This window comes from Ctenopharyngodon idella, chromosome 1 (assembly GCF_019924925.1).
Source record: "Ctenopharyngodon idella isolate HZGC_01 chromosome 1, HZGC01, whole genome shotgun sequence".
NCBI lineage: Eukaryota > Metazoa > Chordata > Actinopteri > Cypriniformes > Xenocyprididae > Ctenopharyngodon > Ctenopharyngodon idella.
The window spans coordinates 24833364-24859900 of NC_067220.1; the positions used below are offsets into that span (position 1 = coordinate 24833364).

Genomic DNA, 26537 nt, shown 5'->3' on the forward strand with positions numbered 1-26537 from the left:
TGAGTGGTGATGATGATGATCGTCTTCAGGTGCGGGTGATGATGATCGAGTGCAGGTGAGGAACAGGAGGGACACTGGGAAATGTAGTGACGGTGCTGGTGACAGATCTGGTGACTGTGACAGTACATCCCCCTCTGGCAAGGCGCGTCCTCGCGCCTAATGAAACATCCAAAGGGGGGGGGGCAGAGGGGGTTCTGGAGGTGGACGGAGTGAAGAAAAGAGGGAGGATGCTGGAGGTGGCTCAGGAGGAGGACGTGTGTGCTGGAGGATGAGCCAGGTGGTGACCCAGTCCCCAGCCAGAATGGTGGACCATGGCGGCGGCGTTGGAGGGAGGAGCCATGGTGGTGATGGCCTCAGTGCCTCCATGGGGATAAACGATGGATGAGGAACCCACGGCGCAGATGGAGGGCAGATGGAGTGGATCGACGCCGACGACCCAGACGACCGTGACGAAGCCGCAGCAACGACCCCCAGAGATGGATGCAGGGATCCGGAGGGCTGAGGTGTAGCTGGAGCGACTGAGGGCAGAAGCGGAGCCTGAGAGAGGGCGGAGCTAGTTCGAGCAGTAGGGGTGGAGGGCCGGAGAGCAACGAACGGCCCGCAAGTCCGTTGCATAGGTGAAGCAACGTCCGACCCGGGTGAAGCCGACGGTCCAAGGAAGCTCCGCGAAGCCGAAAGCTCGTAGGTCCCAGCAGACGTCGAGGGAGGAAGGAGCGCAGGTGGAGGAGTCAGTGTGACGGGTAGAGGTGGAGACACCAGAACAGAAGCCGGAGGCGGAGCCACAGGATCCTTACGCCCAGAAGGAGGTGGCTCACAGTAGGCCCGCGATGGAACCACGTCACTGAGAGGAGATGACGATGATACCGCGGGACTGATGGGGGACAGCTCGGGCAGGACAGCAGACGTAGCTGGGGTCTGTGAAGAAGGCAGGGACGACGAGCTGACAGACATATCAAGGAGAGGATGTGGGAGAGGGAGGCTGGGTGGGACCAGTGAGTCCAGTAGAGAATGGTCAGGCAGATGAGGAGTTATGTGGATGTAGGTAAACTCACTCTCAGTGACAGGCGGGTTGGCGGGGCTTCTGGCCGGCCCTTCGACTCCGACACCCTCGACGCTGACTGGGACTGCCGGCTTGGACCTCTCCTCAGATGGAAGCCCCTCAGGCTCCGGGGTGATGTCATGCTCGGACGCTCCTCCTGGCGCGGGCTCTGACGTCCTGGCGGAGTCGCTCACTCTATCTGCGGTGGGTCTCTGACTGGGAACTGGGCTGGGCAGGGTTCTGGATCGGGGCCGTTTGCTCTCCAGACACTTCAACATGGATTCTTTCCAGTTCAAGCCGGTGGTGTCTGGGAGGTTGCTGGGGCCTTGGAAGTTCACCCCAATCCAGAACATGGTCTTCAGGGCTTCATCCTCCAACAGGCTGGTGAGGGCGAGGTGAAAAAATGCTGATGAGAAGGATAGGAAATCGTGGCTCTCCTGAGCCACATTGATGAATTTTTCCCATTCATCCATTGGGAGGTCCGGTCTTCTGTCAGGCGTTGCTTGCGTAGGAAACACACGAAGAAGAAGAAGATGAACATTCAAACAAGTCTTTACTTAATAATCCAACAGAAGAATATACAGGAGTAGGTAACACGCAACACAACACACAAACGAGACCAGACACAGTGGTGAGGATAGTGACAGCTTATAAAGGGAGTGCTGATGAGTGGTGATGATGATGATCGTCTTCAGGTGTGGGTGATGATGATCAAGTGCAGGTGAGGAACAGGAGGGACGCTGGGAAATGTAGTGCCAGTGCTGGTGACAGATCTGGTGACTGTGACAGACTGGTCTAGTTTGTGTAGTTTGTGACTATTATAAAAGGAGATTATTCCTCTGGCCACGAAAAATAATTTCCTATTTTAGCATTAATGCGTAAAGCAGTTTGCAGAATCGAAACGTAGAAGTGACTTGATTTTCTGAATGAGCAACAGAAACAATCGAGCATGAATATAATGTATTTAATATATGAAACTACGAATACATAGGTTATACGGCTAAATATACACAAAGAATACACATATATACAAAAGCGAAAGTAAAGACAGGAAAAGAGGGAAGACAAAGAGTAGCAAAACTTACAGACAGTCCTTAAGAGCCAGCAAAGAATCAGTCTCACTTTGTTAGGTCATGTAACTTAGCACATCTAAGATAGATATAAGCGGTACTTGCATAAGTTTGCGTGCTGGGTTTCAAAAAAATAATCTTTCATCTTTCGCTGAAGTTGGTCATCCCGAAGAGGAGATGAGCGCGTGATGGGTGGTCGCTGAGACGTCCAGGAGAGACCGCCTCCTTGGGTGAACAGCAGAATTGGTAACTTTTACTCCAAAAGACCTTAGAAATAGACTAATGCATGGTATCATAACAAAACATACATAGTTAATTAAAGCATCCTGAGAGGGTTCATTCAAGCCTAAACATGGCCGGGTGAAAAAGACATAAAGACAGAGATAAAGTCTTACACTTGAATATACTGTTTAGAGTGAAACTAACACAATTACGGTCATAGCTAAGCTTATACAATATGGATACATACATGCAAATTTGAATGCAACAACAGGTACACTTTGGCATAGTCATGTTTTGAGGATAAATGTACATACAGTCTCCATGCGTGTTTGTGTGTGTGTCTGTATGTGTGTGTGTGATGTGTATTGGGTTTTTGGCCAGTGTCTGTGCACCCCATGTTGGGTTAATGGCCAACGGTGACTCTTTTGAAGTCCCCGGAACTGGTGAGAAGGTCTTCTGCTTAGCTTCAATGAGTCAACAAAGATGCCAATGGGGCAATCTCATCTAGACCTGCCGGAGCCAATGTGAGATTTACAAACAAAGTTCAAGAAGTTAAAAACTCGAACGAAATTTATAGTTGACTTGCTAACCTGATCCTGTGCAGACGCTACAGTACTGATCCTATAAGCCATCATAACGCACAGCAAGAGTGTGTCCCAATTCTGCTGGTTACTATCTATAAACAAGGACAGCATGGAAAGTAATGTATGATTAAACCGCTCCACCATTCCATTCGATTGTGGATGGTACGCTGTAGTTCTCGTTTTATGCATCTGCAGCAAACTACACAACTCTGTAAATAACGCTGATTCAAAGTTGCGACCTTGAATAGAGTGAATACTGTGTGGGACCCCGAATCTACACACCCACTCCTGCACAAAAACCTTAGCTATAGACGCTGCCTCTTGATTTGAAAGTGCAAACGCTTCTGTCCACTTCGAGAAATAATCCCTGATCACCAGGATATACTTATTTTTCTCCCCAGGTAAGGGTAGAGGGCCCAAGATGTCTACTGTCACACATTCAAAAGTAGAAACAAAAGTAGGGTGTAAAGGGGCGCAAGCATTTAGTTCTGAGGATTTACGAGAGCCACATTCCGTACATTCCCTGCACCACTTCTTTACGTCATCAAACCACTCGGGCCAATAAAACTGATCTTTCACCTTTGCCTGCAATTTTTGCACACAGATGGCCACCTGTTGTGGTGTTATGCAACATTTTCAACAAATCTGGGACCATCACTTTCGGAAGGACAACCTGAATTTTAAAGGTTTTAAAATAAAAATGTTGCCATATTCAAATAAAGGTTTTAAAATGTAGGCTGTGTCACTAATTAAACTAGTATATGTTCAGCTAACTGTCAGCCTCTTACATGTCTGCGAGACAATGCAGAATTCAAGCGACAAATTATGTTTTATAGCTGGTGATAAGTGTAACGAGTGATACCTGAAGATCACACTTGATTCTGACTACGCCACCGGGGTTTTATACCCACAGAAATAATTTAACACAGCAACACAAGTTCGATAGCCAGTAAATGAAAGAAGAACAGAGATATGACCTTCAAGTTCAACACTTTTATTAACAATCAGTACTGAAACCTCACATTTATAACCATCTAATCACAATTTTAAAATGTTTAGACTTTAGGTCAAATATTAAAATCATAACTCACAATTCTTAATAATGCAAAATTAACCGAGCCTGCGGGAGGAGGGGAAAGAGTCACTGGGCCAGGGACCCACAGCCTCAAGAGCACACACCACATGTGCACTGATGACCAAATCATCAACCAATAACTTTAAAAAAGGTGTAGTGAATAATGCATATAACTCTACACTCTCAAATCGATACCAATGCAGTGCAGGAAATCTCACACCACATGCAGTGAAGGAAAGATCAAGAAGACTGATCCTAATGATCCTAAATCACAGAAAAATGGGTTAAAAATATAATCGGTTACGTACGTAACCTCAATTCCCTGAGATACGGAATGAGTACTGCGTCGCTAGATGCATATGGGGAAAACTCCTTTTTCTCCGATTACTGAAGCCTTTTTCAGTAACGCAGTGAAACTGCATGACCATTGGTTCGTGCATGAGAAATAAATGAACCAATGAAAGCTCGCCAGAGCCCGCCAAAAGGGGAGGGGCGTCTGGCTATATAAGCAGGCATTATGGCATAGGATCCTCAGGTCAGTTAGACTGAAGCGACTACTCTGAGTTATGCATAATCATGGCACGGCAAGGAACGCAGCACTCGTTCCCGTATCTCAGGGAACCGAGGTTATGTACGTAACCGAGTAAGTTCCCTTTCGATACTACACTCGTACTGCTTTGCTAGACGCATATACAATCACGCCGTGCCATGATATGGAACGACAGCAACTTATCGTAGGCATTTTTACAAAGGCCTAGTGGAATAAGCTTAACCCTCTGGGGTCTGAGGATTTTTGGGGCCCTGGAGAAGTTTTGACATGCCCTGACATTTGTGTTTTTTTCAGTTGTTCATAAACATATTAATGGAAAAGGTGTCATTACACTGTATTCAGCACGAACTAGGCTACCATAATATGTGAGGAACATGTATGTACATGTTTGTATTTTTGAAGGAATAACGTTTATGTGTGGTTATTGAAAAAACAAAAAACTTAAGTCACTGAAATAAGGCCAAAAAACAAATATTAAATATGTGTTCACAAGACTTCTGGGTATTGGAGGTTGCAGACTAGAATTTTTGCTTCAAAATAATGTGTAAAAATTATCCTGCCTACTCGTTCATATAAAACAATATAGAGATTTAAATTTTGTAAGACACTTTTTTGTTAAGAAACACAGTATGCATGGAGACGTGAATCTTCATGAATAATGCTGTGATTCACACCTGAGAAGACAAAGACCCACATAATGACCTGCATAATGAGCCCTTTCAGTCAGGTAGGCTATGTGAAAATACCCTCTCTGAACATGCTGATAATGGCATACCTCTATGGCATTTCATATAGGCTATTATATTTGTTATATAGCCTAAATGTTAATGCGCAGTTGACAAACTATACATCATTAAAAAGATCTAAGACTCAAGCTTCACATTTTGACCCGTTTTACTCTTAAAATCGTATAGTGACCATAATTTCTTAATATGCATCAAGAGTTATGAATATGAAAAACCTCGTTGCCTTTGACAAAACAACATCCATCAGGGCTTTTAGCTTAAAAGCATGCACATTTGGAGAAATATTGATGGATTCTTATGTCAATTTTCTATACAGAGGAGTAATATTTATTCAATATTTATTGTCATCACTATGAGCACTGGATACTGTGTTTTCAATTCATACTTGCAGCAGGAGGGCGCTCTGTGCACATTTAGTCCACAAATGACTCATGATGAAGAACAGGCATACCATGTGACATTCCAGGAACTAACAGAGGCTTCCAGAGATCGCTATAACCATGGCTATAACATGCAGAGACACTTTTGAAGATATTAAATACACGATTGCGACGATGTATACATGTATTGCCTCTGAATAGAATTAGCGGATAATGAGCTGACTCACAAACGACTTGAATCTCTCTCTTTTCATTAAGATTACATAAACAGAGAATATTTGTTTTCGATTTGACTTACACGATTTAAAATGTTTCTTTAGTCTAATTTTTTTAGTCTAATTTTTTTGTGATTAGTAATCACTAAGTTACAGTTCATTTTCTGAGTGAGTATCAGATTAGACTTTGTTCAGAGGGAGACGACTGATCACGCATCATGTTAGTTTTCTTTATTTTGAGGGGTCGAGCTGTGCCTTGCATGTTCGTTCCTATAGGGGCTACACAGCCTAGGTGCCAGAGGGGCCTAGAGCGTGCAGCCAGAGAGTGTAAGCCTCCTGAGGAGAGCTATCTCCTGTAAGGGCAATACATATGAGACGGGCTCTGTCGAGGCCATCACGGTTATGCAGAAAGAACCCATGCGTGTAACGGCAGGACATCCAGGTTATAAAACCTAGTAAAAGTAGATGGCGAGGACCATTTGGCTGCCGCACATATATCATCAATAGAAACACCACTAGACCAAGCCCAAGATGAGGCCATGCCTCTAGTGGAATGGGCTCGTACTCCAATGGGGCAGGGTAGGCCCATGGAGGAGTAACTCAGAGCGATTGCATCGACAATCCAACGCAAATGTCTTTGCTTCGTGACTGGGAGGCCTTTGGTGCAGCCGCCGAAGCATACAAAGAGTTGTTCCGACTGCCTGAAGGAACATTCCATGTAAATTCTTAATGCTCTGACCGGGCAGAGCAAATTGGACTCTGGCTCATCCCCAGAGGAGGGAGCGCTGAGAGTGCAATCACTTGTGCTTTGAAGGGAGTAGAAAGCACCTTGGGTACATATCCATGCCGCGGTTTCAGGATGACTTTAGAGTCATTGGGCCCGAATTCGAGGCAGGTAGGGCTCACGGAGAGCGCCTGCAAATCACCCACTCGCTTGACCGACGCTAAGGCGAGCAGGAGAGCGGTTTTAAGCAACAAAGGTCGTAGGTCAGCGTTTAGAAATCAAACAACTAGGCTGTTCCTTCCTACTGACTGGCCGTCAATGGGGGCGTGGAACGCTGCTATGGCTGCCACGTACACTTTGAGCGTGAAAGGGGTGAGACCCTAATCCAAACGCTCCTGAAGAAAAGACAGTATCGAAGATACGTCACAGGAGGTCGGGTCTTCGTTCCGAACTGTGCACCAGGCGGAGAAGACCGACCATTTCAAGGCGTAGAGACGTCTTGAAACAGGGCTCTAGCCTGAGAAATAGTGTTTAGCACGCTCTCGGGGAGGACCACAGGCTACCATCGAGAGGCCAAAGATGCAGTGCCCACAGCTCGGGCTGGGGGTGCCATATTGTTCTGTTCGCCTGAGAGAGGGGGTCCTGCCTCAGGGGAATGGGCCACGGAGCTGCTACAAGTAGCTGGGAGAGCTCTGAGAACCAAGGTTGGTTCTTCCAGAGCGAGGCCACCAGAAGCACTTTGTGCTTGTATTCCCTGATGCGTCTGATGACCTGAGGGATCAGCACGATCGGGAGAAGAGCATAAAGGAGGAGGCTGGGCCATTCATAGGCCAGCGCATCCATGTCCTTGAAAAATAGGTTGGGCAGTGAGAGTTGTCTTCTGAGGCGAAGAGGTCGACCTCTGCCCTCCCGAAGATCTCCCAAATTTCGTGAACCTTCTGGGGGTGGAGTGTCCACTCCTCTGGGGGTACATTGCTCCTGGACAGCATATCTGCTCCCTGGTTCAGTTTGCCCGGAACGTGCGATGCACTCACCGAACGCTGCATTCCAGGAGGTTCTTCGCTAGCGTGAAGAGACGCTTCAACGTTAGTCCCCCTTGGCGATTTATGTAAGACACCACGGTCATACTGTTCGATCGTACTAGGACGTGGTGACCCTTCAGGTCCAGCAGGAAAGTCTGAAAAGCTTGACAAACTGCTAGCATCTCTAGGCAGTTTATGTGTAGTCGATTTTCCTCCTTTGACCAGGAGCCGAAGGCCGTTTTTCACTCGCACAGAGCTCTACCTGTGTTGGATGCATCTGTCGAGACAACCTTCCTTTTGGAGACCATTCTCAGGGGCACACCTCGTTTGAACTAGAGTGGGACCGTCCAGGGGGCTAGGGCCATCAAGCAGGCCTGGCTCACCCTGACACGTTTAAAGGAAGCCACGAGCGCTCTGGCGAGACTGTAGCCCCCAGGCATGCCAGGTGGCTGAGGAGCACAGATCTGAGAGATAGTAGCTCTTCCTCCAACTGGGCTAAGATGAGCCAGTCGTCGAGGTAATTCAGGATGTGGATTCCCATGATGGGAGAGAGCCGTGTTTATGCACTTCGTAAAAATGCGAGGAGCCAGGGACAGCCCGAATGGAAGGACCGTATATTGGATCCTCTTCTGAGCTGCCAAAAGAGACCATGTTGCTCGCACCGGCAGAGGGGCACTGGTCTGGGCGGGCAAAAAGGACAGGCGATGGCTCTCTGTGTGGAGAGAATGAGGCACGCAGGGCTTGAGCCGGCGTGAGCTCACTTGAATCCAAGCGCTGAGTTCCCCTGCCCCGCTGTTTTTTCCTTTCCTCGTAGGCTGGGAGGAAGAAAATGGGAGGGCACGGGGGGCAGAGTCAATCTCTGAAAAGAAAGCTATCTGCGAGCGCAGAGAGGCGATACTCATGCTCTCACAGTGAGAGCAGTTCATCTCAGTGAGTGCAGCCTCGGCATGGGATTTCCCCAGGCATGAGATGCACTCACTGTTTCTTTCTGGATTATGGATGATCTTGTTTTATGGATGATTGTGGATTTACCTTGAATAAACTGCATTTGGATCCTCAACCTTTGTGTCTCTGAGCAGTGCGTAAACAGCAGTACTAAATAAAAAAACATGCAATTTTTTTATGATCCCTTATTGCTAAAATTTTACATTTTGCAGATACTGAATGGTATATATAAACTTTGGACTGTAAACTTCATAACTGTATATCTACTGCTTTTCATTCAATTAAGCCAATTATAATAATGGACTGGTCTATTTTATAACAATTGTTTTCCTTCTGTTTTTTCTTTTTTCCAACCTAAGGTATTTTTTTTCTGACTTTTCTTGCCTTTTTGAACATTTCCATTCACATGCTGTGGAGAGATGGTGCGCAGCTTCATGGACATTTGAAGTTTTGTGCTGACGGAAAGCTTCTGAACATTGACACAAACAACACTTCCTGGTGACAAGCAATATTGGTTCTATTTCACTGTTACAGACCACCAGAGACGTCTCACGAGCCATATCGAGAATCCTGCATTAATTTGTCACCTGCGACCTTTCTCGCGAAGAGATCTCGCTCGAGCGTGCACAGCTTTTTTGGTGAGCAACTGCTTCCCGCTACAGCTGTGTCTCGGGAGTTCATATTGGATTATATTGGATTATACCGGATTATCGCTACGTGCATTGAATTTATTCATCAGACCAGATACCCAGTGGTTATCCAGGGTTTGACTGGAATCGATTACTACTTGCAGTGCTGAGGTGAGTGTTTAACGTGAAGACTGCGTGTAGTATTGCTTATTATCTTTAGATGACTACTTTATACGAACGCTCATTGGTGAACCAGAGCGATACTCATTTGACGGGGGTTACCATAGCAACAGTAACACCGTATTCTTCAAATTTGCTGTTTTTCTCTGCTTCTAATTTTTGTTATAACCCTATTGGTTGACCAGGGGTTTTTCATTTACTGGTGTGGGAAGTTATGGCATCTTCATGCTCTCTCTGCTCAAGCCCAATGGATCTTATGGATGCTCATATACAATGTCCCACTTGCTTAGGCATTGATCACCTCAGAGTGGCTTTAATAGATCCATGTCCTAAGTGTAGCTTAATGTCCTTGGAGACGAGACAACATCGATTGGCTGAATTGGATCCTGAATTTTAAAATTCTGCTCTACCAGCTGGGACAGCATTGCATGTGGGTAGCAAGCGTGCGGCCAGTAGAGTTGAAAAGCCTTCAAAGAATAAGCAGACATCCTCAGAGTCAGATACACAGTTCAGGGCATTAAAGCTTTATTATCAATACCCCCTACTCATCGAAATGTGAGCGAGGGAACAAGGGCATGTGAATCGGCTTCTCCTTTGCCCAGGTGTGAGGTGACATCCAGTTTTTCCAGAGGGGAACCAGACACCTTGTCTCTTGTGGCCTCTGACTCATTAGATAAGGATGAGCAGGATTGATCCAAGGGTGTATAATAATCCTTATTATACACCCTTGGATGAGACGTTGCCTTCACATTCCCAGTTTCAGTGTTCCCATAGTGACGACGGCTCTGGCCTTCAGGATGCTGCTTCTTCAGTGGTATTCTCACTGCACAATACACTCAAGATGGCGCTCACTAAACAGAATTTGCATCCACCTCCTCCTGTGCCAGGCCATTTAAACCTCTTGCGTCGCTCAGCTTCTCAGCATGAGGATTTCCTAATGCCAAGTTGTCCTGACATTACAAATGTTGCGTTTCGGTCCGCTTCCTCATCCAGACCAGATCGCATGGCTCGCATGCTAGCAGCAATGGCTGAGGCCCAGGAAAAGGGCCTTGGCAACATGCCTCCAGTTGAGTCGTGCATTTCTTCACTGGTAGTATCACCAGATGAAGCCCTTAGACAGAATCTTCGCTGTCCTAGTGTAGACGCATGGATGATCTGTTGATCGGGATTTATAACACCGTCTCAGGCTTGAGTTGTGTAGGGAATTCCATGGATCATCTTCTGTTAGCGCTTCATTCTACTATGAGCATTAACCCACCGGACAATACCACATCAGAGTTGCTTGACACTTTCTTGCAGGTCTTGGGTTAAATTGCTTTCTATAGCGGAAAGGCTCTTGGGCTTATTACACAAGCTAGGAGGCAGGTTTGGCTAGCACAGTCTAAACTCCCAGAGGCTTGCCATAACAATCTTCATCAGCTACCACTGGTACCTGGACAAGTTTTTGGTCCAGCCGCTCAAGAAGCTCTTGAGCGCAGAGTTTGTGAAGTGGAGTCTCGTTTCCAGCACTTTGAGTGCAGTGTAAATTATTATGATCCATCCACACAGTGAATGCCTGTATGTCACTCAAATCTGTTCCAACACAGGCAGGGACAGTCTTACAGGCCTGCACAGCAGGCTGCTCGATCTTTCATTCAAATTACTTTCTCGTTCGAAAGAAAGATGGAAATTTCAGGCCCATCTTGGATCTCAGGCACCTGAACAGGAGTCTCAAACACCTTCCTTTCTGCATGCTGCGTGTCATAGATGTCCTACAAGCGATTGGACCCGGCATGTGGTTTACCTCTGTGGATCTAAAGGATGCATATTTCCACATCCCCATTGCACCTCATTACAGAAGGTTTCTTCAGTTCACGTTCCAGGGCAGGACATACCAATATTGAGTCCTACCATCTGACCTCTCCCTCTCTCCCTGTGTATTCACACGATGTGTCCAAGTGGCATTAGAACCTCTACAACGGGAGGGTATGTTGATTCTCCCATACCTGGATGACTGGTTGCTTTGTGCCTGATCACCACAACAAGCGGCCAACAACACACAGCGCCTACTAGAGCATGTCACTACCTTAGGACTAAGGGCAGGCACGTGCACACATAGACATAAAAGGTGCTTGAGCCCCTGCCCTTTTTCTTCCTCGAGAGAAAGTGCCCTTTTTTTCTGGGTGCTTTTTTTTTTTTTTTTTTTTTTTTAAATAAATGAACATATATTCCTGTTTGTGCACAGCTTCCATGTCAAACAAATATATTTAGGCTACAAAAAAAAAAAAAAAAAAATACTATATCAGGTCGGCTTTGTCGAGTTCAGATGCCCTCCCTCCTCGACACGCCATTCATTCCTGCACCCATGCGCGCCACGCCCCACTTCGTGTTTGCTGCTGGCTGAAAACTTGTGACAACTATGCCCGGGAAAATGCAACTGCTGTCTGGCGATGAGAAGCGAAAAAGAAAAAAGCCCTAGATGGATCCATCCCGTGCATTTCTTTCAGGTAGCCTATGTATGTTCTCAAACATGTGAATTATTTTAATGTGCTATGCATTGCGTTTTGAACCATGGTAAAGATATCTGTAGGGCTGTCAATACCGAAAGAGGAGAATTCCACGGACGAGCATCCATGAACCGCATTATTCCAATTAAAACTATTTAAAAATCATAATACTGCATTACATAATGCAGACGCTCTCCAGATAATAGACCATGCGGCTCATGCGGTTTCTCCTCACTGGATTTGTTCTGCTGTCTTTATTCCAACCGGTTTCACCTACACTCTGGTACACTGCAGCGGAACTTTATCAACTCCGGCTCGGGCTTCTGTCCTCTCCGCCACCAGCTTGAGTCCTGCACCCGGATATTTTTCGACTCCCAAGTCGTAATAATGCCCTTAGGGGATCCACTCGAAGCTTCAACAGAGACAACACGAATCCGATACCATCACAGTGGTCTTCTTGCCGTCACCCCCCCTAGAAAGTCCGGCGTACGGACTGTGGACCGCATCGTGCTAGCTAGCCTTGCAAGGCAGGCTAGCACCGGATGCGACGAATGCGGCGTCTCCATTGGGCTGCTTAACGTTCGCTCACTCAACAACAAGGCCTCTCTTGTTTATGATCTGGTGAACGATCATAACCCGGAATTTCTGTGCCTGACTGAGACGTGGCAGCTACCGCAGGACTTCGCCGTGTTTACGTCTGTCAGCCTCATGCCTCTGGACGTGGGGGTGGCCTCGCGATACTTTACAACGAGAAATACAAGGTATCCCCACTCCCAGTCAGCGATCACCAATCCTTTGAATCCTCTGCCATACAAATTTCTGGATCTGTTCCCACCATTTTAGCCACCATCTACAGACCACCGAAACCTAACCCAAACTTTTTAAATGAATTCTCGGATTTTATTTCCACCTTATGCTCCCCACCGCTGAAAACTCGGACTGTCACCTTCACCCGCTCTGCACCCTGGTACACACACCAACTAAAAGTTATAGGCCGCCGTCTCGAACGTCTTTCAAGGAAAACCGGACTCTCTGTTCATAAAGACATGTACAATGAACACCATCTGAAATATAAACTAGCTATGTCGAATGCCAAAACTGTCTATTATACCTCTCTGATCCAAACAGCTGAAGGAAACACACAGACTTTGTTCTTCACACTCAACCACATTATACAGTCCTCATGCATTGGCCCCTCTCATATGTACTCCACCGCCAACTGCAATAGATTTATGAACTTTTTTACATCTAAAATAGAAAACATTCACAAACAATTGTCATCTCCTTGCTCTTCCGTCGACTGTAAATTTTGCCTCTCTTCCATCACACCCCCCCTATCATCACTCTCCTCCTTTCAATCACCCACCATCAATGGTATTATGTCCATCATTCAAAAATCAAAATCATCCACTTGTAAACTCGACCCGCTCCCTACAACCCTAGTTAAACTCTGTCTTCTTTCTCTGTCCCCTCTCATCACTGAAATTATACACTCCTCCCTTACCTCTGGTTCTGTTCCATCACCCCTCAAAACTGCAATAATTACTCCCATTCTCAAAAAACCTGGTGCTGATCCAAATAATCTCAACAACTTCCGACCAATTTCTAACCTTCCATATCTCTCAAAAATACTTGAAAAAATAGTTGCCTCACAGATCCATAATCATCTCACTAACAATAACCTCTATGAGCAATTTCAATCTGGCTTCCATCCACTTCACAGCACCGAAACAGCCCTAGTTAAAATCACCAATGACCTTCTGATTGCAGCAGACTCTGGACTACTCACAATACTTATCCTCCTTGACCTAACCGCAGCCTTCGACACAATCTCTCATCACATCCTCCTCAACCGTCTACTCTCCATTGGTATCAATAACACAGCCCTGTCCTGGTTCTCATCTTACTTGTCAGACCACACACAGTTTGTTCAGTTAAAGAATTTTCACTCCGATACTTCCCCAGTCAAATGTGGTATGCCCCAGGGCCCTTGGGCAATATTTTCAAGAAATTTGGTATCAACTTCCACTGCTATGCGGATGACACCCAGCTCTACCACTCCTCTAAACCGACCGCTTCACTCCCTCCCTCATCCCTTCTTGACTGTCTTCAAGAAATTAAAATATGGTTTTCCCACAACTTTCTACAACTTAACGACAATAAAACAGAATTTCTCATTATTGGCACTAAGTCCACTCTCTCAAAGACCAACAGTTTCCCTTTAATGATCGACAACTCCTCCATCTACCCCTCCCCTCAGGTCAAGAGTCTGGGTGTTATCCTTGACAGCACTCTCTCCCATTACCATCTCCATAACATCAACCACCTCCGTCCCTCTCTCACCCCCAACAGTACTGCCATACTGGTTAACACACTTGTTACATCCCGATTAGATTATTGCAATTCACTCCTCCACGGTTTACCACAAAAATCCCTACATAAACTCCAACTAGTTCAGAATTCAGCCGCCTGTATCATCTCTAGAACCCCATCCACACAACACATCACCCCTGTTCTCAAGCAACTCCACTGGCTCCCCGTCCGCTACAGAATTGATTTTAAAATTCTGTTATTAACATTCAAAGCCCTTTACAACCTGGCCCCCTCCTACATCACAAACCTTATCCACATACATACACCTTCCCATACCCTTCGCTCTTCTTCAGCCACCCTCCTGTCCACTCCATCTGCCTGTCTGTCCACCATGGGACTTAGAGACTTCAGCTGCTCCGCTCCCCGACTCTGGAACGCTCTCCCACAACACATCCGTACTATAACATCTCTGGCTACCTTCAAATCACATCTAAAAACTCACTTGTTCACAATAGCTTACAATACCTGACACCCATCACTATTATGATCTCACTTTGTTTTATTGTAATCTATGTATATGTTACTGATTGATATTTTATTCTTGAGAGTTGTGTTTGATTGTAAGGCGACCTTGAGGGTCCTGAAAGGCACCTAAGAAATAAAATGTATTATTATTATTATTATTATTATTCTTAAATCTACGCTTACACAGGATAATACATCAATAAAAGTTTAAACCCTCGCTCTGTCTTTGCATGTTTGATGTCCACATATTCTTGTTGAAGAAATTACAGTGGCTGTAGCATTTCTATTAAAAAAGTGTCTGAATATTATTATTTAACTAATAATATATTTTTAATTATTGTGGTTGGCTTTGATCCAACCAACGAATTAAAACGATTTATTGATTTGTGCAAAATAAACAAATTATTAGTGAAACTATGTCCCTCTCCTTGGTGCAGTCATTTATTCTAAATATATAGCTACTTGAAAATAGTTGCTGTTGCCTTCTCTTGTGATAAACCTAGTGAATACCAAAGAAGACCATGGTCTCTGTGTGAACTGATTATTTTGTAGAAACCTGTGGAGTATAAAACAATTTGTGTAAGTGTAAGGGAATTAAAATAAATTGGTAAGGAAGTCAAAATTGTCTTAATATATTTAAGGGTTTATTATTTTTTTAAATAAATAATTATGAGAAGTGCCCTTTTTTCCACTTGAGCCCCTGCCCCCCAAAATGTCTGTGCACGTCCCTGACTGAGGGTAAACCTACAGAAAAGCTGCCTCACTCCATGCAAGTCAATATACTTCCTCGGGTTACATCTAGACTCCAGAGTGATGAGGGCCACCCTCACAGCATGCAGGAGGCAGACTATACGGGGAGCTATAGCAAAGTTCCAGGTTCGACGCAAGCTACCTTATCTCAGCTTCCTACGGCTAGTGGGCCTTCTCATGGCAGCTTCATTGGCCATTCAATTAGGGCTTTTACACCTTTGCCCATTTCAGCGCTGGTTGATAGCCAGACGGTTGTCAGCAGTCCACAACCGACATATCCTGGTATGGGTGACAACCAGTTGTTCTGTCTCCCTGAGGCTTTGGAGACAGGAACAATTTCTGCAAAGGGGTGTACCAATGGGACCGCCCCCAGCACGCAGGGAAGTGGTTACAACAGATGCAGAGGACTGTGGCAACATCAGGGCGTACAAGGCAGCTGGACCCTGCAGCAGAGGACATCTCAAATCAATGCCCTGGAGCTGTGGGCAGTGCTTCTTACCCTAAGACACTTCAGACAGGAATTATCAGGGAGGCACATTCTGGTGCGGACCGACAACACCACAGTTCTTAATCAACAACCGGGGGGGGGGGCACGAGGTCTCTATCTTACCTTCGACTTTCACGAGTGCTGCTGTTGTGGGCGAACAAGCACTTTTTGTCGATCAGAGTGGCACACATCAACGGTCACTGCAACAGCGTGGCAGATTCACTCTCAGATCCAGGGGAGTGGTGCCTGCACAAAATGGTTGTTCAGTCAATTTGGGGAATTTATGTGACCGCAGCAGTGGACCTCTTTGCCAGCAGAGAGACAACACATTGCCCACTGTAGTTCGCAGCGCAGGAGGAGCGGGGATCACTAGGCCAGGATGCCTTTGGCCCACGACTGGCCGGATCTCTTCCTCTATGTCTTCCCTCCAATTCCACTTCTCTGGCCTGTCCTGAGGCGTGTGCAGGAGAGACACCAAAGGCGCCCTGTTGGCCAGCAAGGCCGTGGTTTAGTCTGCAGTTGGCCCTTATGACTGGTCCCCCGCAAACATTGCCAGTTTGGAAGGACCTGTTATCACAAATGAATGGGGCACTTTGGCACCCCTCACCAAGCAAGTTGAGGTTGTGTGTATGGCCCCTGGGGTTGAGCAAGAGCTCTCGCAATGTTCGGCTAGTGTGAGGAACACTGTCATGAATGCCATCACATATATGTGTCGATGAATGCTCCATCGACATGTCACACTTATGCCAATAAATGGAAAATTTTTGTTTCTTGGTGTACAGAGCAGTCTCTTAAAGGATTAGTTCACTTTCAAATGAAAATTACCCCACGCTTTACTCACCCACAAGTCATCCTAGGTGTATATGACTTTCTTCTTTCTGATGAACACAATCGTAGAAATATTAATAAATATCCTGACGCATCCGAGCTTTATAATGGCAGTCCCTATTCCAGCATCAATTAAATGCCATTCAACTTGGGCGGTGGCTACTTCTTGGGCAGCACTACGTGGTGTGCCCCTCTCTGAGATATGTGCAGCAGCTACATGGGCATCACCTTGTACATTCACAAGATTTTATAGAATCAGTGTGGCCCCCATTCCTTTGGTCAGTACTGCTGTATTATCAGACAGCATTTAGGTGGGTGTAGTCTTTGTGACTTGGTTGTATTCGTCTTCCACTATGTTCGACCGTCTCTGTCGGTCTGTAACAGTGAAATAGAATGCTGGTTACCGGTGTAACATTGGTTCTATGAATAGTGGAAGACTGCCAGAGTCTCTGGTCATTCGGACTGACTTCACTGACTGACCGTGACGTGAATGGAACGAATATCGGAACTAACGGAACGCTGTCGACAAGTCACTGATCAAGGTCACTGGTGACAAATTAATGCGGGATTCTCGATATGGCTCGCGAGACATGACTCCTTCCACTATGTTCGACTGTCTTTGGTGGTCTTCCACTATTCATAGAACCAAGGTTACACCAGTAACTGGCATTTTCATGTTTTCGTACCTGCTAACACTTTATAATAACGTTCAGTTATAAGTAACATATAACTTATTAATGATGAACTAATCATTTACAAAACATGACTATACATTCATAAATGAATAATAAGTGATATACTAACATTTTATGAATGTTTTATTAATTCAGTTATGCCACTTATAAATTATTAGTTAATGATGAATGAATCATTTGCAAAACATTACTATACATTGATAAATGATTAATAAGTTGTATGCTAATTATTTTCAAATGTGTTGTAAGTTATCTTAAAAAATATGTAAATCATGAAATAAATCAAACAGACCATTAGTAGATGGTTGGTAAGTTATTAGTTGATATATTATTTATCACTTATAAATTATTAAAGTATTTAGTAAAAATTGTTTTGCCTGAGCAAGCCTGAGCCTTGTATTGGACTTTTAGGAGCAGAGAATGCTTATTGTAGCAGATATCAAACACAGGCCATTTCACTCTGTATGATGCTCGTAAAAAAGGCTTATTTTACAGATGTGGAAAGCCGATTCTGTCCCTACTTTTGAGATGTGGGCTAGGGAACTGGGAAATATGTTGCATTTGGAAGAACTGAGATTTATATTAAAAGATAAACTACCCATTTTCATTAAGATTTGGAAGCCAATAAGGCTGTTTCTACAGGTAGACTGAATATATTGGTAAATATCTCCTTTAATCAAACTGTCTGATTATATATTATTTTAATTTCTGTTGTTACCATTCACCATTCACAAGATTGTGTATTTTCGCTCTGTTGCTCATGTACAAAAGGTTTTTGTTTGTAAAGCATGTGAAGTAACCTTCTACAATTTTACAATGTGTGTATGGGGGTGGTTGGGGTGTTCTAATTTCTAACTGTAAGTATTTAGCTCAAGTAGCATGTACAGTGGTACTACTTAAAAGTTTGATGAGTTATTTATCCTGTACACTAACTCTTTAGGTGGCATTGTACGTGTGTGTTGTCTTTAAATGGAGTGTGTGGGATCTAGTGATAAAGTCATCCTCTGAACTGGTTTTACCTTCCACTGAAGCTCACATCAGGTGCATAGCAGTTAAAGACTCCATGTGTGTCAGAGAAGACAGCTGCCTCATCAGACAGCACTTACACTGCAGTACACATTACAAAGTGTTTGACACCTGTTATAGATGTTAACATATCACTTATTAATCATTTATGAATGTATAGTCATGTTTTGTAAATGAATAGTTCATCATTAACTAATAATTTATAAGTGACTTATAACTGAATTAATAAAACATTCATAAAATGTTAGTATATCACTTAATAATTTATGAATGTATAGTCATGTTTTGTAAATGATTAGTTCATCATTAACTAATAATTTATAAATGACTTATAACTGAACATTATTATAAAGTGTTACCGTTTTTTGCTAAATTTAAATGTTTTGCTAAACTTGTTAATTCGGCACACTGATTTGGTTTTAATGGCATTTCATTCTCTCAAATTTTCTATTATTTTTTTAATATAGCCTAGGTATATATAATACTGTAGTTTTTGCTTACTTTCTGCTGAATGACAAGCTGTTTTCGATGAACCAGTTGAGCCAGTGATTCAATAAGTCGCTTGTAACAAAAGATGCTTATTTGTCCCCACCTACATGTGTCATTCATTACTGTATGCACTTTTTATTTTCAGAAGCAGAAGCAGAGATAGTTTGTGCAACAGCAACAAGGTGAGAATGATCATGAGACACTTTAAGAAGTAGAATTTTTTTTTTTTTTTTTTATTATTTAATTATGTTATTTGTGTAATTTATGAATTGATATGTTCTCTGCACTTGTGTCTTTGTTAATATCTGTTTGTGTCTGTCTGGAATAGGTGCGGGTCCAAACCATCTGTCAAGACGCTTCTCTGCCCACTTGCTGTCCGCCCCACCAGCCCAACGATTGTGCTGGAGAGCCTCTGACCACAAGTCATAGGTACAGGATAATGTTCATAGTCAAGTCATCTTCATTTCTGTAGCACTTTATACAAAACAGCTGCACAGTAATAAACATGAAAGTAAACATGAATTTAAATATAAAGGCCAAATTACAGTTTTTTTGTTTTGTTTTGTTTTTTGGCCAAGAAAAATAAAGTTTTTGTTTCTGATAATAGTTACTAGAAAAAGGGATACTTCACCCAACAATGAAAATAAGGTGTAAATAAGTAAGGTGGACACTTCAAAAACCACACAGAGTAAAAAACAACAGTAGTCAATATGATCCTAGTTGAAGTGAAACAATAGGTGTGTTTTAGAAAAATACTAATATTTAAAAGTCTGTGCTTCCAAATGACTCCTCAAGCTTTAAAAGTTACAAGTTACAACATGTAAGCCATCGCCTTCATGCAACAGTTTTCACCGTTACCACGGAAACCACTTTACGTTCCAACTTCTCGTGCGCATGGAAAAGTATTGAAGATATACTGATAATTTATAATAACTGATGTTATTTAATGATACTATAGATAGACTGCACTTTGTAGATTACTTTAACGAAAACAACTGTTTTGCATAACGTGCCATGTTTGCTGTTCTCGAATTTACGAGACTTTGACCAGCGGATGTCGCTAGCGTGCCACGCCCTTCTACTCCGCTGCTCTGCGCATGCGTAGAAGTTTCTCATTATTATGAGAAACTAAGTCATTATTACGAGAAAGTTTCTCATTATTATGAGATACTAAGTCATTATTACGAGAAACTTTCTCAATATAATGAGATACTAAGTCATAATTATGAGAAAGTTTCTCATTATTATGACTTACAGAATTATATTTTTTTACTCAATTGTGGCGGAAACGGGCTTCCATACAAATCCGTTCCCACGGGTTTGTAAAAACTGTACTCACGGATTTGTGGCCCCGCCTCCAATCTTTGCCGGCAGATTCAACCAGGCCACATATTTAGGTGCGGGATGCATAGGCTATTGTAAATAAATAAACTTTATTTTACAAAATGGAGAATTTCCTGGACTTCCATTCAGAATTCATTTGAGAATTTCCATTATTTTTATCTTTTAAAGTCCATTTTGGGCAAAAAGCTTAGTATAATAAAATCACCAAAACAAGTCTTCATGTTAAGAATGAATAGTAGGCTACACAAACATTTCTAAAACTGTAAAAAAAATTATTATTTTTTTTTTTTAAATAAAGCATTCATTAATTATTTTATGATAAACATACTGTCTTAAGTGCACTCATTTATAGTCATAAATTAATATAATTGATAAATAAATACATTTAAAAAATAAATAGGCTACAATAAATAATAATAATTGTTGTTATTATTATTATTATTAGCCTATTGTTGCATTTAGGCTACATGCATTTAGAAGAAGAAAAGAGGAACAAAGAAAATAAAAGTCAATCATAATACACAATGCCAGGTTTATTAGGCAATAATAATAAAGTGCTAAAATTATCACAAATAAACAAGATTTTGACGCACATAATTCTTATTAAATCGTTGTATTCCGCTACCCGTTGATAGAGAATCACTGCAGTTAATATAATTTGATGAATAATACACAATAAACAATAAGATTCGTTAACACGTACCTGGCCCAGGTGAAAAAATACTATAGTAATTTATAGCAAATACTATAGTGTTTTTGAACCATACTATAGTAAAGTACTTGAATTAATTTATTGTGGTAATTCTATAGTTGCTGTGATAATATAACAACTATAGTAATATAAAAAAATTACTTTATCCAATATTGTACTAAGTTTTCTACAACTTGAAATTATACTACAATATACACTACAGTTTACTGTAGTAAAAACTAAAGTATACTACAGTATTTATAACAGTTGATCAGTTCACTATAGTTATTATAGTAGGCCTATGCTGTAGCATTCATTAACAATGTAAATACTATTATATATACAGTATACTACAATTTAATATAGTATCAAAAACACTAGTATTTACTATAGTATTTTTTCACCTGGGGGAGTTTGCTGTTCTTCTTCTAAAACGAATCCGTGAGTACCTACAGTTTTCACAAACCCGTGGGAACGGATTTGCGAAAGCGTGCGAATGGATTATGCATTTGTGGGAACGGATTTAAAAACCGAGGGTACGGTTTGCAAAATCTGAGCGCGCGGATTAAAAATTCGTGGGTACGGTTTATTAATCCGTGGGCACGATTTGTTAAACCGAGGGAACAGTTTAAGAATTCGTGAGCACGGTTTATAAACTGAGGGAACGGATTGCAAAACCGTCGGCACGGATTGTTTTTTTTTTTGTCCTCCGTGCCGGGCTCCGTACATATTTGACAGTTGGCAAATCTGTAGTGTAACAAATTTACTATAATAGTATTTTCCTCAAACACACCTATTGTTTCACTTCAGAAGACATTGATTCGTCAACTGAGGTCATGTGGTTTACCATCATGTTCACTTTGTTTGGTTTTTGACCTTCTTGCATGAACTCAGAAAGATGGATTATTTTTCTTAAAATCTCTGTTTGTATTTCACTGAAAAAGAGGATGTCATAATCATCTGGAACAGAATAAGGGTAAGTAAATGATAATATAATTTCTGTTTTTGGGTGGATTATCCCTTTAAGTTATCTTAAATGAATGTGCCTTTGTGATATTCCACTATCCCTTCATTTGTAAAAGTGAAAATGCAATGCAGAAGTGTAAAGAAAGGTTAATTCGACCTCTCCTCAATCATCAGTTTCTTTACTGTACTGTCCAAAAATATGCAGATTAAATATCTTTAAAATCCAGTATACCTGTAATTGTTTTAGTTCCAGTGTAAACAAAAATATCAGGAAATCCAAAACTAGTCAGAAGAGAAAGTGCATGCCCTCTGTACCTGTACAGATGTTCAGTTATTGTGTTTTGTCTTTTGTAGGAGCAAAGAGCAAAACTGACAGTGGTGGAGAGAGAAGAAGTGCCCTTGAAGAGGAAACCATGGCAGCCATATAGGTAAGTCAATACTTGGTTAAAGGAAAATTTACTAGAAACATTTAGTTAACTAAAAAAATAACTGATTTTTGTCTCGCAGTCAAGAAGAGATTTCCAAATGTGTCCAAAGAGGCTTTGAGGATTTGAACTGGGGAAACTGAGACTTCTTGAAAGCAAAAAAGTTATATTTGTTTTAATATATTGTAATAATGTATATTTTTTGAACATTGTAAAGTATGTTCCTTGCTGATTTTTATTCACATGTTCACGTTCACGTATAGACAACAAATAAAAGTTTTTCAAATGTCACATGTGAATGTATTTTCTTGGGTTGTAGGACAAAATATATTTTTAAATGCTTTTGAAAAATGTATTTTTTAAAAATATACAAAAAATGGCCAAAAAATATATTTTTAGAAAATATATTTATGTAAATATGTTTGAAAATATATTTTAGCGAATATATTTTTTGGCCATTTTTTGTATATTTTGAAATATATTTAAAAATATATTTGAAAATATATTTAAAAATATATTTGAAAATATATTTTTTACCGTTTTTTTTTTTTTTTTTTTTTTACAATTTATAACTGAAAACCAGCAGTAATTAAACATAACTACTAGTTTATTGTTCAGTCTATGTAGAGAATATAAAATGAACGTAATGGACATTTAGGAAAATGACAATTTTAGTAACACTATATTGCATTAAAAGGATATTTTGAGCCACTAAAGAAAAACATAACAGACAGAAAAGTGTAACTTAATCACAATAATTTCTCTTTATTAAGAAAATGTCAAAAGCGATACCAATAGTAGTCCGAATGACGATGTATTGCAGTCGCAGTCCTCTCTGGTGATATATAATAGTTTTGTATCAGGTACAAGCAGAATTAAGTTATTAATCCACGAAAATGGTATTCCGCTTCACTTCACTTGACTTCACGGCATGTCGCAATCTGTGACGAAGCAGGAGAGAGCTGCAGTAAAACATGTCGTGTCAAGCTTTTTGAGGCGGCAATTTTTGAATTCATGGATTTATTTATGGTTGCTGTTGAGGATGGAGATGAAAATCGGTGGATAAAGAATTCAATTTGGATCTGTTCCTCGCAGTCGTATGGATTATAAAGATGTGGATTAAAGCGGATTAAATTGACGTCTTTTGTGAATTTATGTTGCGTTTTGGTGTATTTTCTAGTCCTGTGTCTGAGAAAACGCCCTTTGTGTCCCATGGCGAACAAAATAAGTATTACATGATTACAGAAATGTTATTCATTTTAAGGTTTTAAAGTGTAGTTTTGTTTAACGTAATTCTTATGAAATGAGTTTGCAGTGAAAGTCACGAACAGAGCAAAATGTTTTTACATTTAATAATTTTAGTGCTGTCAATATTGTACGTTTACAGTGTATGAAATACACTGAATTGCCTTTATTAGTACTGTATTAGTGGCAGTTTAGCCTTAATTATTGGCTTATTCTGCTCAAACTTGAATGTCACTCAATAAGTGCCATAATTAATGTGGATATACCTTTTACTTTGGGGGTCAAATTGTCTTTATTATACTATTTTAACAATTTATAACTGAAAACCAGCAGTAATTAAACATAACTACTAGTTTATTGTTCAGTTAACTTAATAGAATGGCACAGAAATATAATTACATCACTACACAAAAATAATAATATTGTTTATTAAGTTGTAGATAATGACTAAAAGGCATTTACTGTACATTCAGTTAATCATTAATTACTACTGTGTCCATGCTTAACTAATGCATAGTTGTGAACAAGTAAATCATTAATTACTAGTTTATTTATGCTTAACTGATGCATAATTCTTACCATTACAATGTAAAGTTAATCATTAATTACTAGTGTGTTCATTCTTAACTAATGCTTAATTGTGAACAAGTTCATCATTAATTAATACTTAACTAATGCATTATTCTGGACCCTTAAAATAAAGTGTTACCAGATTAATAAATGCTTTAGAAGTATTGTTCATTCTTAGTTCATGCTGACTAAAGTAGTTAATTAAAGAAACTTTATTGTAAAGTGGCAAAGTTTTGAATCCTAGTGTAGTACATGGAATGGTACTTTTCTTGAAAATTTGTTTCTATAAATTTATGGGTTATGTGTGTGTAAGAGTGAGGTACTGTGTTTGCTTCTGAGATTGTGTGTGTGTGTAAAACCGGTTTAAGAACTGTATTTGTGATGTTTGCGTTGGGGGAGGTGCAACTCACGAAAAGGAGTTTGCAAGGTTGTTTGAAAATATGCTTTATTTTTGTAATTCCGCTATAGGTGCTGCAGAAACTGCGTACTTCACCTTTAAAAAGCGCAGTACTGAATTCTTAGACTAATTCAATTAATGGCTTAGAAAGGCAAATAAAAGCATATTTTGCTTTAAAATACAAAATGTGTTTTATTTTATACTGATGTACAAATTTACATGAAAAAATGCAGCATCTAAGTAGTAACTTGCACAGGAAATGGTAGATAATGAACATACACAAGACATGCACATCACAAAGAGACAAGAAAAATTAGAAGAAAAAGGATGTGAATGTTCAAAGGCCTCTTATAGACTATAAAGATTATTAAATAGACATAAACCACCCATCACAGTCTTGCACATAAAAAAGAGTGCCTGTTTCTTAATTTACAGTATGACTTCACACAGTTTGGCTCTCATTTGCAATGTACACATTGTTTCAATTTTTCCCAATGACGATTCAATTTAAGGGGAAGAAAAAAAAAAAAAAAAAAATCACAGACTCCTGAAATATAAAAAAACACCTGTGGTTGTTACTAAATATCATTAAGGCTGTATTCAAGCTTGGAGAGTATGGCCTACAAGACTATTTTATACCCATGGGGAATAATTAATGGACATCAGCAGAACATTGCAATTTATGACTAAATTTATAGTTTCTGAATTAACTAGACATCAAAATGGATATAAGAAATAAAGATAGAGAGAAAGCATAGTTACAATATATGTCATTTTATATTAAGTCAAAATAAGTTTTACTTTGACATTTTACAATATGGAAATAAGGTGGCTGCTCATTTCCAAAATTATGCAGTTTTTTTTTTTTTCCCTAACTCATAATAAGGCCAGTATTGATACTTGCAATACTTGCATGGGAAGCATTTGGTCAGCCTTACACACAATCTAGGCACAAAACAGGTGATATTTTCAAAAAACAAAGTGCTTAAAAAAAAAAAGTTCCCACTGTTTTCATAATGTTTGTTGCTACTGTAAAACTTGTGTATGGTCTGACTGCACCTGAACTAAATGAGAGCTTCCTAATGTAGGCCATCATTTACAAGCTCTTTCATACAATGACTACATTATGATATAACACCACTGCTAATTGATGAGTCTAAATTATCATATTAAGATGCAGATATTATTATTGCACAATTTCACTAATTGGTGAGGGCTGCATTATGCAATAACTGACCAAAATGGCTGCTGGAAGACACCTCTGTGACCCCAGCCTGAAGCAGCATTCCCAAGCTATGGGTTAATTTTGATAAGTCCTCATTTATCACCAAGTCCTCATTTATCACCGAGGGCGCTTGCGAGTTACAAAAATGAGGACCCTGCGGATGGCTATCAGCCGGTCCTTAAGAGTGTTCATGGCAAGGATGGTCAGCTGGGCTTTGTTTTCCAGCGGCAACACAGCCAATAGCCACCAACACCACGCAGGGCCACTGGGGTTCCCCTGAGAAAAACAAGACCAGAATCAAACATAAGTATTGAATGTATTAGATTAGCCTGCCTTTTTAAAAAAAAATAAAAAATCATCACATTAACCTGCGTATAAATATATGGAGCCAGGATTATGACAATACTATTTGAATTGTGTAAATTTGAATTATAGACAAGTGTAATTTAATAAAATTGAATATTATGTGGCATTTTACATAGTTCTGAATTAGATTTTTTAAAACTTGAATATTAAACATTTGAAATTGAACACAACTGAAATGTTTTCATGGCAGAATTTTATAGACATGTATTTTCAAACAGCAGATTTTTCGTTCTGAAATTTTAGACTGCAAATATCCAGTTTTGAAAAATACAGCTTCAAGTTTTCAAGATGAAGAAATTCAGAACATCAAATTCAATATTGTAAATTC

General features: G+C 41.0%; 3 protein-coding genes across 4 annotated transcripts in view; 1 reads left to right on the forward strand and 2 right to left on the reverse strand.

Moving 5' to 3' along the window:
• LOC127514149 (uncharacterized) overlaps positions 1–26537 on the reverse strand; it is a 358601-nt gene that overhangs the window by 261994 nt on the left and 70070 nt on the right. The window lies entirely within an intron of this gene.
• The window catches only part of LOC127514176 (uncharacterized), a 194749-nt gene that overhangs the window by 154473 nt on the left and 13739 nt on the right, over positions 1–26537 (forward strand). The window lies entirely within an intron of this gene.
• Positions 24785–26537, reverse strand: part of lonrf2 (LON peptidase N-terminal domain and ring finger 2) — a 116033-nt gene continuing 114280 nt past the window's right edge. For both annotated transcript variants that reach the window (XM_051896412.1, XM_051896440.1), the window contains exon 12: positions 24785–26119. In XM_051896412.1, coding sequence (XP_051752372.1) covers positions 25961–26119 — 159 coding nt within the window. In that variant the 3' untranslated portion in view covers positions 24785–25960. The remainder of the gene's footprint in view (positions 26120–26537) is intronic.